The following is a 12566-nucleotide window of genomic DNA, read 5'->3' as shown; positions in this document are numbered from 1 at the left end:
TCCTAGTGGATTGGTGGAAAGGATCCCTAGATAAAAAAGCCAATCGGGTAAATAAGTGGTGTTTTGAAAGAATAATTACGATTTTTTGGCTCCTATGAAAATTGGAATGAGAAGATTTTTAAGAAGAACCTCATGATGTCCCTGTCCCCAAGAGATAGTGTCCAAGGCTTGGTCATACACGAATAAGCAAATTGAAGCAAACTGGGTAGAAGCTAAAATGGGCTTTGTTAGAAAAACTTCTAGATTAGTACACTGTACTTTGGGCCTAGTGTCACTTTGGTCCCTGAACTTTAAAATGCGATAATTCAGTCTCTGAATTTTCAAAATATGTCAATCCAGTACCTAATGTTAACCAGCCCGTTAAGTGGCATTTGAAAAGACACAAATGCCCCTCAAGTGTCATCTAATTCTATTTATCAACCATTCAAATGTTGACAAAAAATGAACAGTCTCAAATCCTTGACTCTTCTATTCAAGAAAGTTGGGGTCACACCTCAACGGGCATTCTGGTGACCTCAACTTTCTTGAATAGAAGAGACAAGAATTTGGGACTTTTCATTCTTTTATCAATGTTTGGATGATTGATAAAGAAAATTAGATGACACTCGAAGGGTACTTGTGTCTTTTTAAATGCCACTTAACAACTAATTAACGATAGATATTAAATTGGCACGTTTTAAAAATTCAGGTATTGAATTGTCACATTTTAAAGTTCAGGGACCAAAGTAACACTAGACCTAAAGTACAGAATACTAATCCAGAATTTTCCCAAACTTCTATTATAATGGCTGAGATGTGGGCAGCCCTCAAAGCCCACAAACTGGCCAGTTATTATCTCATACATCTTACCCCTCTATAGTGATAGAAGGTAATTCTCTACTAGTAATCAAGTTTCTGCAAGGAAGCCCTGAGGTCCCTTGGTTGTGGCCTTTCCATCCTTGACAGCAAGTCTCATGCATACAATTATTTTGTAGATCCATATTAATCGTTTAGGCAATGGAGCTGCTGATTAAATTGGCCAATAAAGGAATAATATAAAGGAGCTTATTATTGGACTAAATTTTGCCGTGCATGCCTGAAACCCACTTGGACCCATGCCAGTTCCCATCTCAGCTGCCTTTTCTTTTAACTTGAAGGATGCCTTCGTTGATCTCTCAATGGGATTCATGGTGTATTGTCCTTTTTTTCACAAATAAAAAGATGGAAATGCCCTTGTACGTGCCACTACATGTAAATTTCATCAACCTCTAGGGACAATTCAGTCACCTAGAGAGCAGAAAATGGCACAAGCCAAAACAGCTAGCTCACTAGAATGCCTAAGTAGGGGCGGATACATATCCATTCAATTCAATTTAAAGCTTGTCAAGCTTTGAGCTGCTGAATCAAGCCCATGAAAACTTGTTTGCTAAGGCTTAGTTTGGAAAGAGTATAAATATAAATATGTAGGGTGTAAATGGGTATAAAATAATATAAAATACAAGATTTTGCACTCCTTCCAAATTAAGCCTAATAAACCAAATTCGACTTAATAAAATTCAGTTCGTAAGGCTTGTGAGCTTAATGAAATTTATATTATAAATAATTTTTTATTATAGAAAACTTGACTCTATGGATTTGCAAATCCGAGATCGAACCTAAGAACTTTTAAATCAAGCCAAATTCAGACTAATATGTTTAAAACTCGAGCACAACACGAATTTGATGTTTACCTGCCGAACCGAGCTCGAATATATTCCGCTAGGCTCAAAACCACCCGTAAGCCCAAGCACACCCTGTCCGGCTGTCCGCAGCCGTTGATCCCAACTCGCACAAGACAAAAATAAAGAGGAAAACCGTTGCTTCCCGCCAGTTCCTCTGAACCTTCCTACCTCAACTCTGCCCCCAACGACTCTTTCAAACCGAATTCAAATTTACGCCTCCCCTACAATCCCTCACCATCGATATTCTTTCTATATTCATCAACCATCCAACCTCTTCTCTTTCTTTCCCCTCCTTGAGCTTCCCTTCTCTCTCTCTCTCTCTCTCTCTCTCTCTCTCTCTCTCTCTCTCTCTCTCTCTCTCTCTCCCTCTCTTCCCTCTCTCTCTACATGCATCTCCTTCTCCTTTCCCACCCCTTCTTAAAACCCCAGAACCCCATCTCCCTCTCTCCTCTCCTCTCCTCCTCCTGGGCCAGCGTCCCCTCCCACATCCTTCCACTCTACCATGGGCAACTGTTTCTCCCATGGCGATAACAATAAGGACGCTAAGGCTCCCGATAACAAGGATGCAGGAGACCAGTCTGCTAATGGAGAAAACCCAGATTCGGATACTGTCTCCCCACCCAAGCCTTCAACTGCTCCCACCACCCCAAGTCCACCCACCAAGTCTTCCAAGTCTTCCCAAATGGGAACCGTCTTGAACCGACCCATGGAAGATGTTCGATCAGTGTACACGATCGGGAAGGAGCTCGGACGAGGCCAATTTGGGGTCACCCATCTGTGCACCCACAAGGTTACTGGTGAGCAATTCGCGTGTAAGACGATAGCCAAGCGGAAACTGGCTAACAAAGAGGATATTGAGGATGTTAGGAGAGAGGTTCAGATCATGCACCATCTGGCTGGCCAACCCAACATTGTTGAATTGAAGGGTGCATACGAGGATAAACAATCTGTGCATTTGGTGATGGAATTATGTGCTGGTGGAGAGCTCTTTGATCGGATTATTGCAAAGGGGTATTACTCGGAGCGTGAAGCTGCATCCCTGCTGAGGACAATTGTTCAGATTGTTCACACTTGCCACTCTATGGGAGTTGTACACAGGGATTTAAAGCCAGAGAATTTCCTCCTTTTGAGCAAGGATGAGAATGCCCCTCTAAAGGCTACAGATTTTGGTCTTTCCGTCTTTTTCAAGCAAGGTCAAAAACTTAATCCCATTATCTGGATCTTTTAGTTAATCTTGTTTTCTGTCTGAGGATTTCAATAAATAATATGGTTTCATGCCGACAGAATTCTTATCAAACTTTAGCATTGCTGTCATTAATATATTGAAAGATACACCTGAAGTTTTTATAAAATATTTTTAGGAGAAATTAGAATTTTACCTTCAAAAGTGAAATACTAGAGATGAAATATGAGAATTTATGTACTAATTTTGTCCCCAAATGTCTATGTAAATTTAAAGAATCAGTGCAAGAATCTAACACTAAATGGATTCTTCAGACTTCATTCCTCTCTTCAGAATTTTTCTGTTAAACCACCAAACTTTTCATCAGCTTTGTAGCTTGTCTAAACAATGGTCCCTCTAGTAGACTCTGATGAGAATGGGGGAATAAAATGACTAAAATAACTTTTCCCTATAACATAAGTTTCATTCCACCAAAAACATAATGGTTAAGCATACGCATCTTATCCTTCAGTTGCTAAAAGACTACAAAATCTATAAAAAAAAATCTTCTCAGAAGTTATGTTTCTCTTTCTTCAGCCCGCCACCTTTTTATAAACTCTAGCTAGCTATTGCTTTACAGAGTTTTTAGTTGACCTTTTCTTGATTCAGTTTAACTATTCCAGTCAAGATTGTTGCTATTTACTTACTCAGCTAGGCATCAAACTGTTTACCCTATAACAGGTGAAGTGTTCAGGGATATTGTTGGCAGTGCATATTATATTGCACCCGAAGTCCTGAAGAGAAAATATGGACCAGAAGTGGATATATGGAGTGTAGGAGTGATGTTGTATATTCTTCTTTGTGGAGTTCCTCCTTTTTGGGCTGGTAATTTCTTCTTACTTTATTAGCTCTTTTTCCTTGCTTGTTTACCTCATATTGTCATAACTACAAACACAACCACCATCAGTAAAGAACAAATATATGGAAATAAATGTTTAAATTGATTAAATTATGAAAGAATTAAATGGTCTGACAGAATCGGAGCATGGAATTTTCAATTCAATCTTACGTGGACACATTGATTTCACAAGCGACCCATGGCCATCAATTTCAGCTGGAGCAAAGGATCTTGTCAGAAAGATGCTAAATGCAGACCCCAAGCAGAGGTTGACAGCAGTCGAAGTTCTCAGTAAGTATAACTTTTTCTTCAGTGCTTTTTGCTTCAGATGAATTTACCAACTGAAAGTAGGGATTAGCATCCTTTCTCCCCTAACATGACCAATTACTAGTAATGCTTTACGCATGTAGATTTCCATTGCTTTCTTTTATTACCAAATATACGAAATGTAAGAGAAAGTAAACAAAATAATTTTGTTATTTCATTTCCTTGCCCTTGTATTCTTAAATTGCATGCAAGCTTAAGTAAGCCGTGGTTTATGACTAACATGAAGTCTCCTATAATTTATTAACTCTAAATAGTGTATATTATGTATTAAATATCACAGAGGTGTATAATTCTGACATTCATAACACACTTTGGAACAATTTATTTTGTATCACAGGTTTCATTGTTCTGTAGCTATAAACTCTCCAAAGAAATGATTATCATTCAGAAGCTTCCTTAATTTACTCTTAAGCTTCACCATATGCCATACCTTGGAAAAACTCATTGAAGCTCTTATGACATACCTAATTTTACCATCAACACTATTGGCTTGATTTTGTTCATGATCAAGAAGCCCCATGAGGCATTCTGTGTCCAATATGAGCTTTTGTGAGTCATTAATTGGAATTGATAGTACACATTTTCTAACAGTGTGTTAAATTCCAGATCATCTATGGATCAAGGAAGATGGAGAAGCACCTGATGTGCCTCTTGATAATGCTGTCTTCAATAGGCTCAAACAATTCAGAGCAATGAACAAGTTCAAGAAAGTTGCTCTTCGGGTATGCTACATTATAACCTTTCCAAAAAAAATGTTTAATTGACTCAAAACGGTATTTTCTCATTATTATGCATAATTACATGACAATTTTGTGATTTAAGACAAACAGGAAATATATGATGCAATTATAATTTTCCCTAGCAAGCAAGATCCATTTGTTGAACAACCTTATATATAATCAAGAAAGGCCTTAAATCAGTCAATGTCAATCATATGACCTAATTTCCTAATCAACTACAACTTTGACAATCAAATTTATGTGCAATGTTTCAGTGAATTATCTACTTGGCAGATGTCAAATTTGATTTTTTTAATTCCTACATATTTTGAGAAACCTCCTATGTCAAGTTATCTCCACTAGGTGCTCCATCAGTCAATGTCAATCATATGACCTAACTTCCTAATCAACTACAACTTTGACAATCAAATTTATGTGCTATGTTTCAGTGAATTATCTACTTGTCAGGTGTCAATTTTGATTTTGCTAATTCCTACATATTTTGAGAAGCCTCCTATGTCAAATTATCTCCACTAGGTGCTCCAAAATGCCTAAAATTAGAGTAATAGTGTCATGAGATGACAAACAATGGCGGTTTCCCAATCTTCTCCAAAGACAGAATGCCAGAATAAATTTAGTGGCTTTACATGATTGTAAATTACTTTTGAATCCATCCTTTAACAATGATTACTGTGTTAGTGACAGTGTAGACTGTGTGTAACATAACTCAATAATATGTTAATTTCCCAACTAATCAGTTACATAGCTTTGTTTGGGAAACTGAAATCCTAACCACATGCTAACTTCTATATGGCTTAAAGGAAGCCCAACTTATTTTGTTTTGTTTCATGTGGACAGGTAATTGCAGGATGTCTCTCGGAGGAAGAAATCATGGGACTAAAGGAAATGTTCAAAAACATGGATACTGACAACAGTGGCACAATAACACTTGAAGAGCTGAAGCAAGGACTCTCCAAGCAAGGGACAAAGCTATCGGAGTATGAAGTTAAACAACTAATGGAAGCTGTATGTTTCTGAAATATAGAAAGTGAATAATATTATTTAAGAACATCGTGTGGTTCAAAATTATATCTTTAATTTATTGTATACTTTGAAAATAGGCTGACGCAGATGGCAATGGGACCATAGACTATGATGAATTCATCACAGCAACAATGCACATGAACAGAATGGACAGAGAAGAACACCTTTACACTGCATTCCAATACTTTGACAAAGATAACAGTGGGTAAGTATGATGGTCAAAGCATTAATTACATCCTTAGATCAATATAGGAAATGCTAACTGGTTTTTTGATTAATTAGAAATTCCTTTTTTTTAATTAATTTCTGATCTAATATAATTTCCAGAACAACCAATGGTACTTATTCCCTACTACCTATCTTCTTTTTGTCTGTTTTTCTTTTCTCAGGTACATTACAACAGTAGAGCTAGATCAGGCTCTAAGAGAGTTTGGAATGCATGATGGAAGGGATATAAAGGAAATACTTTCTGAAGTCGACATTGACAATGTAAGCAGAGAACAGAAGGAGATTGAAATATTGAATATATATTTATGCATACACTATAAACATATTTTGGTTACTGAGTTCTCTAATTTGGTGAGAATCATCATAAGTGAAAATCAAAAAGCAAATACCAATATCCTTTTTGGTATTGTGCTTACAATCTTGTAATATATCTCAATTGACAAGGTATTGAGTATTTGCATGCCCCATGGGCACCCTCTTCTTTTAAATATCAAAAGAAAATAGAGCTTACTGCTAAATACTTGGGCTTTTGACTATCCAATCCTATCTTCATAGCATAGAATGGGCAAAGAATAGCCTTCATGAGGAAAGGCTATCAGGTTGTGTAGGAATATTATTAAAAACTACAGGATCTTTTTCTTTTTTGTCACTTGTCATCTCCATCTTGAATCAAGTTGTGTAGGAATGTCAAGATTTGTCTATCAGGTTCAACCATAATTAATGAACTGTGGGGCATAATAGTAGTCGGTTTGCTAATGCTATGAATGTTTCCAAAAACTACAGGATGGACGGATCAACTATGATGAGTTTGTAGCAATGATCAGAAAAGGGAACCCTGAAACAAACCCAAAGAAGCGGCATGATGTATTTGTTTGATTGGGTATCAACCAATACCAAGAAGGGATGATCACATTACAAATTTTTCCTGCTTGAAATTTTGCTGCAATGCCATTATGGTGCAGCAGTTGAGGACTGTGTATATTCAGAAGCATCCATCAGACTTTTGCAGATAAACTCATGTACACTATCTGTTGAAGAGAAAAGAATGGGAGGTGATGATGGGAGCAGGGACTGTTTCTGGGGTTTGAGTTTGTGGGGATTTATGGGCTGTTCCCTATTTTTGGGAACATTTTAAGTGGATCCGAAGAATATATTGTTGTAACTGTAATTCTTAGGATGTTTTTTTCCATAATTGAGAATAGATTAACCCTATTTACTCTTTTATAGGAGGCCCCATTTAGTAGTATTTCCCAATGTGTATGACTTTGTTTTCTTAAACAAAAATAACTGCCACATCAGCAAAAGCAAACTCCCCTTGATCTTCCATAATTTTCTCTGCCAACGTCTAAGAAAGTTATCGTTCAAAGCCTGAGCAGTAGTAACAGTCACATCAGAGATGGCAGGCCAACCACATCAACATGTCCTAAGAGATCTAGCTCAAAGATCAGCATGTTTACAATCTTATCAATTCCATTTACCATCACCACCGCTTGTAGGTTTTTCTCTTGTTGACATTCTAGACGTGATCCTTGCAAAGCTGCTCCTTTATGCATGCCAAAATTAGATAACCATCCACAAGAGGCTTTATTAGGAGGAGAGGGCTTTCTCTGCGTGATACATTAGTTCATCCTACAAAGCATGTAGCACTGATACTTGAATTCACGTATGCTATCACAGCACCTCTTGCAACCCCCCCCCCCCTTTCCCACTAAACATGATGTGAAATGTTTATTAATTTCCATCATGAGTGTGTTCATGTTTAACTTAGATGTCACAAGGCAGTTCTGCGACAGACAACTGCAAATGTGCTGTCCCGATACTGTTACAAGGAGTATGTGAAGCATCATGGTTCAAAGTTGGAGCTGATATGGTGTGGGATGCTTACTTCCTGTGTTAAGACATAATAGACAAATATAGGCTTCTGAATGTGTCCTGTTTTGCAAATAGAAATGCTAATAGACTTGCTCACTTGCATGCGTAGAGGGGTGTAATAGAATCAGGCTCATTTATAGGCCTCTGAGTGTGTCCTGTTTTGCAAATTGAAGAAGCTAGCCGCTAGCCGTGACTGGAATAGACCCCCACATGTTAATGGGCCAATCAACACCACCCCCCCCCCCTCCCTCTCCCCCAACATCCTTTGAATTTTGATGATAAATATTACCTGATTGGCTACAATACTGATTGATTGATTAGGAATCCTTTTGTCATGCCCTTTTTTTTCTTTTTGATCAATAACTGAATAGATTGCACTTAGAAATAATTAACCAAATAAAAGAAGAGGAGAGCTAAATTCTCTTAGCTCCCACCCCCCAAAAAAGAAAACATTACACATAGTTCAAAACAAATCATTTCTTCCCACCCCTTGCTTAGCCAAAGAATCAGCTAAGCTATTAGCATCTCTCTTAATCCAGTTCAACTGATTTTCCATTCCTTGAGCCAAATATCTGAACTGCCTATTTTCATTTATATATTCCCACCAGTCCATCTCCTTTTGAGCCAACCAAAACAAGCTTTGATTCTCCTTCAATTATCAGTTTGGAAACATTTAACTCCTTGACTTTCTGAATTCCTTCACAAGGATTTCAACTCTCAAAGAGTCACCTACAACAGGGCCTGAAAATATAGCCCTAATATCATGTCCTTGGGATCAAAATTCAAAAGTATCAATATACGGAAAATGCAAAAATTGATTTTCACACATTTATAACGTACAAGACTTAATTTTCTCTCAGGATGAGGTTTTTTGGTGGATTCCAAAACCTACAATACATACCGGTAAGTTGTGATATTTTGAACCTAGGTGTGAAGTGCGTCATATGTGGAAGAGTTCAAATCAGCCCCCCACAAGGGAGCGTCTCACAACGTCCCACAGCACAACCGGCCATGTATTGGGAACATCTTCCCTTGATGTTTCATCATTTCTGGTACGGAAATGTTCCCAATACACCGCTGGGATGTGCTGTGGAACGTTGTGGGGCGCCCCCACGTGGGTAGAACTCTGTGGAAAGCCCTGCTGAAAAGGACAAGATGCTGAATTTAGACAGCCAAAATTTTGCCTAAGTAACCTGGAACACGTGAAATATCTCTAAACCATTTTTGCTGTTGATCACTCGGATTATATGATCTTATTTATCGATAATAAATCAAACTAAGCAACTCCGGCATTCACATCTTCAATCTGCATAGGGAACTAAAATGGGGTCGTGATGATCATCATGGAATCTAATAGAAGACATACACAGCTTGCAGGAAGTACAAACCCTTATAATCTGACTACGAAAGTCAAAAACTTACCTTGATTTTTTTTTTTTTGAGAATAAAAATCTTCCCTTGATTTGAACACTGAAAATTTAAATGATTCTGATGCTGAATTTAACTTCCTACCATATGAATATTTTAACTCTCTCAAATATAAATTGAGCTTCATTACAAAACCAAGAATATAACCATCTCGATCTTTCCATCCCTTTGTCCCCTTATGTTGTCACCATTACTGAAAAGGACTGCTAAAGAAAATTCATAAATAGGCATGGACTTGGACCCAGTGCAGGAATGATCGGAAGCAAATTCTTGCATCTGCCCAAGGCATATTGTTCCAAATTTCTCCTGGAGAAGCTAAATAGAACAGGTGCTATAGAACAGATACAAAATAAACGTTTAGCGGACGGACAATGGAGCATCACCAAACGCTGGTATGGTCCTTCGATCATCACTCTGCCAGAAGTTCTATTTACTGAATGCAAGTTTTTCCAACAAATCCAACCACAAGGACCACCCAACCCTCTTCATTAATAAACCTGTACATTTTCACCAACGGTCCCAGCTTCATAACTAGCAGTTGGAACACCAGGTGCGTTTGGCTCACCATAGCCTTGAGAATTGAAGTTTGAGATGTTCATGTATGTTGTTGGGTTTGGGAAGTTGGAGCCGCTGTTATTAAAACCTGGAGGACCCAATCCTCTTGGTCCTTCTGCTGGAGCCCGTTGAACATTCCCTCGAGACATTGTTTGGCAGGTGTAGGTCACTCTCTCCATGTGCAAAATGACACTTGTCCCCAAACCGGCAGCCTTCAGAAGTGTTATACTTGTTGCAAAGTTTTGTCTTGTAGCCACTGACCGTGACACTTGGGTCCCCTACTGGCCCGCTTGATTTCCGCTGAGAGGCAGCAGCTGAAAGAGACAATACCGGGGCTAGACCCAAAGAACTGAGGCCTCCTGGTACATAGTGTAGAAAGTGGCAGGATTATCCAAAGGGACAACCAGAAGTACTGCCCAAGAGACGGAAAATAATAAATATACAAATTATGTAAAAAAAAGGTCATCTACTGTAAGGACTATTTTTTATGCGTGACTGGGGTTTGCTTTTACTTTTGTATGTATTTTATATACTGCTTGTACATGACCCTTATAAAGTTCTAAATCTTAAGCAACAAAATTTCTGTTACTGATCAAAAAAGTATGTAAAAAAAAAGGTAAACCTGATTCATAAGTTAGGAATCAATTTATCATAGGCATGTAGGATGTAGCTAATAGCTAAGTACACAGATACACACAAGGGGGCCATATTGTGTCAGATGCTTCAATTTTAGTATAAATTCAGTACCCAACATCCTATCCACCTGTGTCCAATGTCATACCTATGTAACATGGTTCATAGTCGACAAGCCAACTAAATATCTACTAAATCAAAACAGACCCCTATCAAATCACCATCATCATCAAGTATTTACTCTTTCCTTACTATGTGTCATTTTTTTATCATCCCAAATAATGGAACAGACTACAGGTCACAACTATGATTGGGTAAAATTTTGGGCAGTTAGTCCAATGTGTAATTGAAGAACATGCATGTGTAAAAGGTGCCAGCTTGCTCATGAGCATAGTTGTCAAGGCGACGCCTAGGCAACAAGGCGCCCTTGGAGGCTCGCCTTGCCTAATTGCCAAGTAGTTTTCTATAGCGTGTTATAAAAAACATATATATTCTTAATTTTTTGAGGTTATAATTATAAAATAGACATTTTTAAACTAAAATATTCATTTTGTGTGTTTATATACTAATTTCTTTTTATTATTTTCTTATTTGTTAGGGTTTAATCAACACAAACATTGCTAAATGCTGTATTGAACCCTCAAAGACTTCAAAACCTGAACCAATAAGCAAGGAAGAACATAAAATGTTGTTCAATCAACACATTTTCTTATTTTTCTTTACTAATTTTGTGTGTTTATATACTAATTTCTTCTTCTTCTTCTTCCACCTTTTCTTTTCTTCTTTTCCTATAACAGAAATAGGGGTTCAGTCCCTATATTTTTTTAATTTTCTTTTCTTTCTTCTTTTTCTTCTCATGAATATGTTGGTTTTCTATACTTTAACATGAAGTTTATACTTTTCTTATGAAAATTATGGATATTTATTAAGGAAATATGATTATGAAACCTAGGGAACTACCATAGGATACATGTTTGTACTTGAAAAAATCCATCGCCTAGGCAACTAGGTGACAAGGCACCCCCCCTATCGCCTAGCCTCACCTTGGCACCTTGAAAACTATGCTCATGAGTAACATCTATTGGTTGCAGTTAAGACCTGAGGATCAGGCATGTACAACATTTTCATTGCTTTAAAAAGAAACCTTAAATGTCTACCACAAAGGTAATCTTACTCTCATCCATAGACATATAAACCTGCCTTGACACTAAATAAATAGAGAAAGAAAAATGTGATAGGAGATTTGAAGACATTGTGGATGGAGGTGTTTATGTGGTTCAAGCAGGACTAATTTCTATAGATAAGACCCTGAAATCCATAGACAATTAACTACTGTGGCCAGAAGAAATATCCATCCATTCAAGATTCCTCCCCTTAAGCTGTACCTGAGGACTCGGCTGCAGCAATTTTTCACTTCCAACCCATCGAAAGCTAATGTGAGAGTGAAACTGCTGCCCTGATAGCAATGCCAGACCTGAAAGACAAAATACTGGTCTGGTTCAAGAACTTTCAAGCTCAGCTGTCCTTTTTCTTTAAGCCCAATTTATGTACGAGGAGGGATTCCCAATTGGTTAATTATGGTTTTTACATGTACACAATAGATGACAATAGATTATTGAAAACCAAAGAGCAAACCTGAAGAACTTCATACAAGGTTTTGGTTTTCCTCCAGAAGAAAGGCTCTGCTGCCCCACATCTCGGCCATCTGCAATGACATCGGACAAATAAAAACAGTACCAAAGAAAAACTCAAGGACAAAAAGATTTTATGTTAGTTTAAGGTTGACTCCATAGACACGATTCTTTTGCACATTGTTGAAACCATTTCATTTATAGAACTTTACTCGGATGGCAATCAAGCATGACAATCAATGACCAAACTTGACTGTTCAAGATCAATAAGAGACAAAACAAGGATCGGACATGAAAATAACTTGGTAACACAACTAATCAAAGGTAATGACTTTTTTGCAGAGAATTGTCTTCACAAAACAACACATC

The 12566-nt window shown here is 37.6% G+C and overlaps 2 protein-coding genes across 4 annotated transcripts in view; one reads left to right on the top strand and one right to left on the bottom strand.

Annotated features, from left to right (window-relative positions):
* Positions 1-1848: 1848 nt before the first annotated feature.
* Positions 1849-7300, top strand: LOC148871733 (calcium-dependent protein kinase 2-like). The gene is made up of 8 exons (XM_088973602.1): positions 1849-2893; positions 3604-3747; positions 3899-4051; positions 4694-4809; positions 5665-5832; positions 5928-6055; positions 6240-6339; positions 6862-7300. The coding sequence occupies exons 1-8, from the start codon at positions 2203-2205 to the stop codon at positions 6952-6954; spliced, it is 1593 nt and encodes a 530-aa protein (XP_088829728.1). The 5' UTR covers positions 1849-2202; the 3' UTR covers positions 6955-7300.
* Positions 7301-9412: 2112 nt separating this feature from the next.
* Positions 9413-12566, bottom strand: part of LOC148871732 (uncharacterized) — a 29859-nt gene continuing 26705 nt past the window's right edge. For 2 of the 3 annotated variants that reach the window (XR_016107992.1, XM_088973099.1), the window contains 3 exons: positions 12202-12271; positions 11952-12040; positions 9413-10345 (listed from right to left, as the gene is read on the bottom strand). Coding sequence is in view for 2 of the 3 variants with exons in the window: in XM_088973099.1 (XP_088829225.1) it covers positions 11998-12040; positions 12202-12271 (113 nt within the window). In the remaining variant the exon portion in view is untranslated. The remainder of the gene's footprint in view (positions 10346-11951; positions 12041-12201; positions 12272-12566) is intronic. The other variant, XM_088973100.1, reaches the window with a different exon arrangement.

Source organism: Nelumbo lutea, chromosome 2 (assembly GCF_056320005.1).
Source record: "Nelumbo lutea isolate HS-2025 chromosome 2, American lotus-T2T, whole genome shotgun sequence".
In the NCBI taxonomy this organism is placed as follows: domain Eukaryota; kingdom Viridiplantae; phylum Streptophyta; class Magnoliopsida; order Proteales; family Nelumbonaceae; genus Nelumbo; species Nelumbo lutea.
The sequence above is the reverse complement of the archived record's forward strand: the minus strand, read 5'-3'. Positions and strand labels throughout refer to the sequence as shown.

Bases quoted from the DNA above. Each gene is read 5' to 3' on its own strand.
- LOC148871733 (XM_088973602.1), top strand. From the start codon at position 2,203: ATGGGCAACTGTTTCTCCCATGGCGATAACAATAAGGACGCTAAGGCT. The intron at 4,810-5,664 runs GTATGCTACATT...TCATGTGGACAG, and splicing joins TCAAGAAAGTTGCTCTTCGG to GTAATTGCAGGATGTCTCTC. The intron at 6,340-6,861 runs GTAAGCAGAGAA...CAAAAACTACAG, and splicing joins CTGAAGTCGACATTGACAAT to GATGGACGGATCAACTATGA.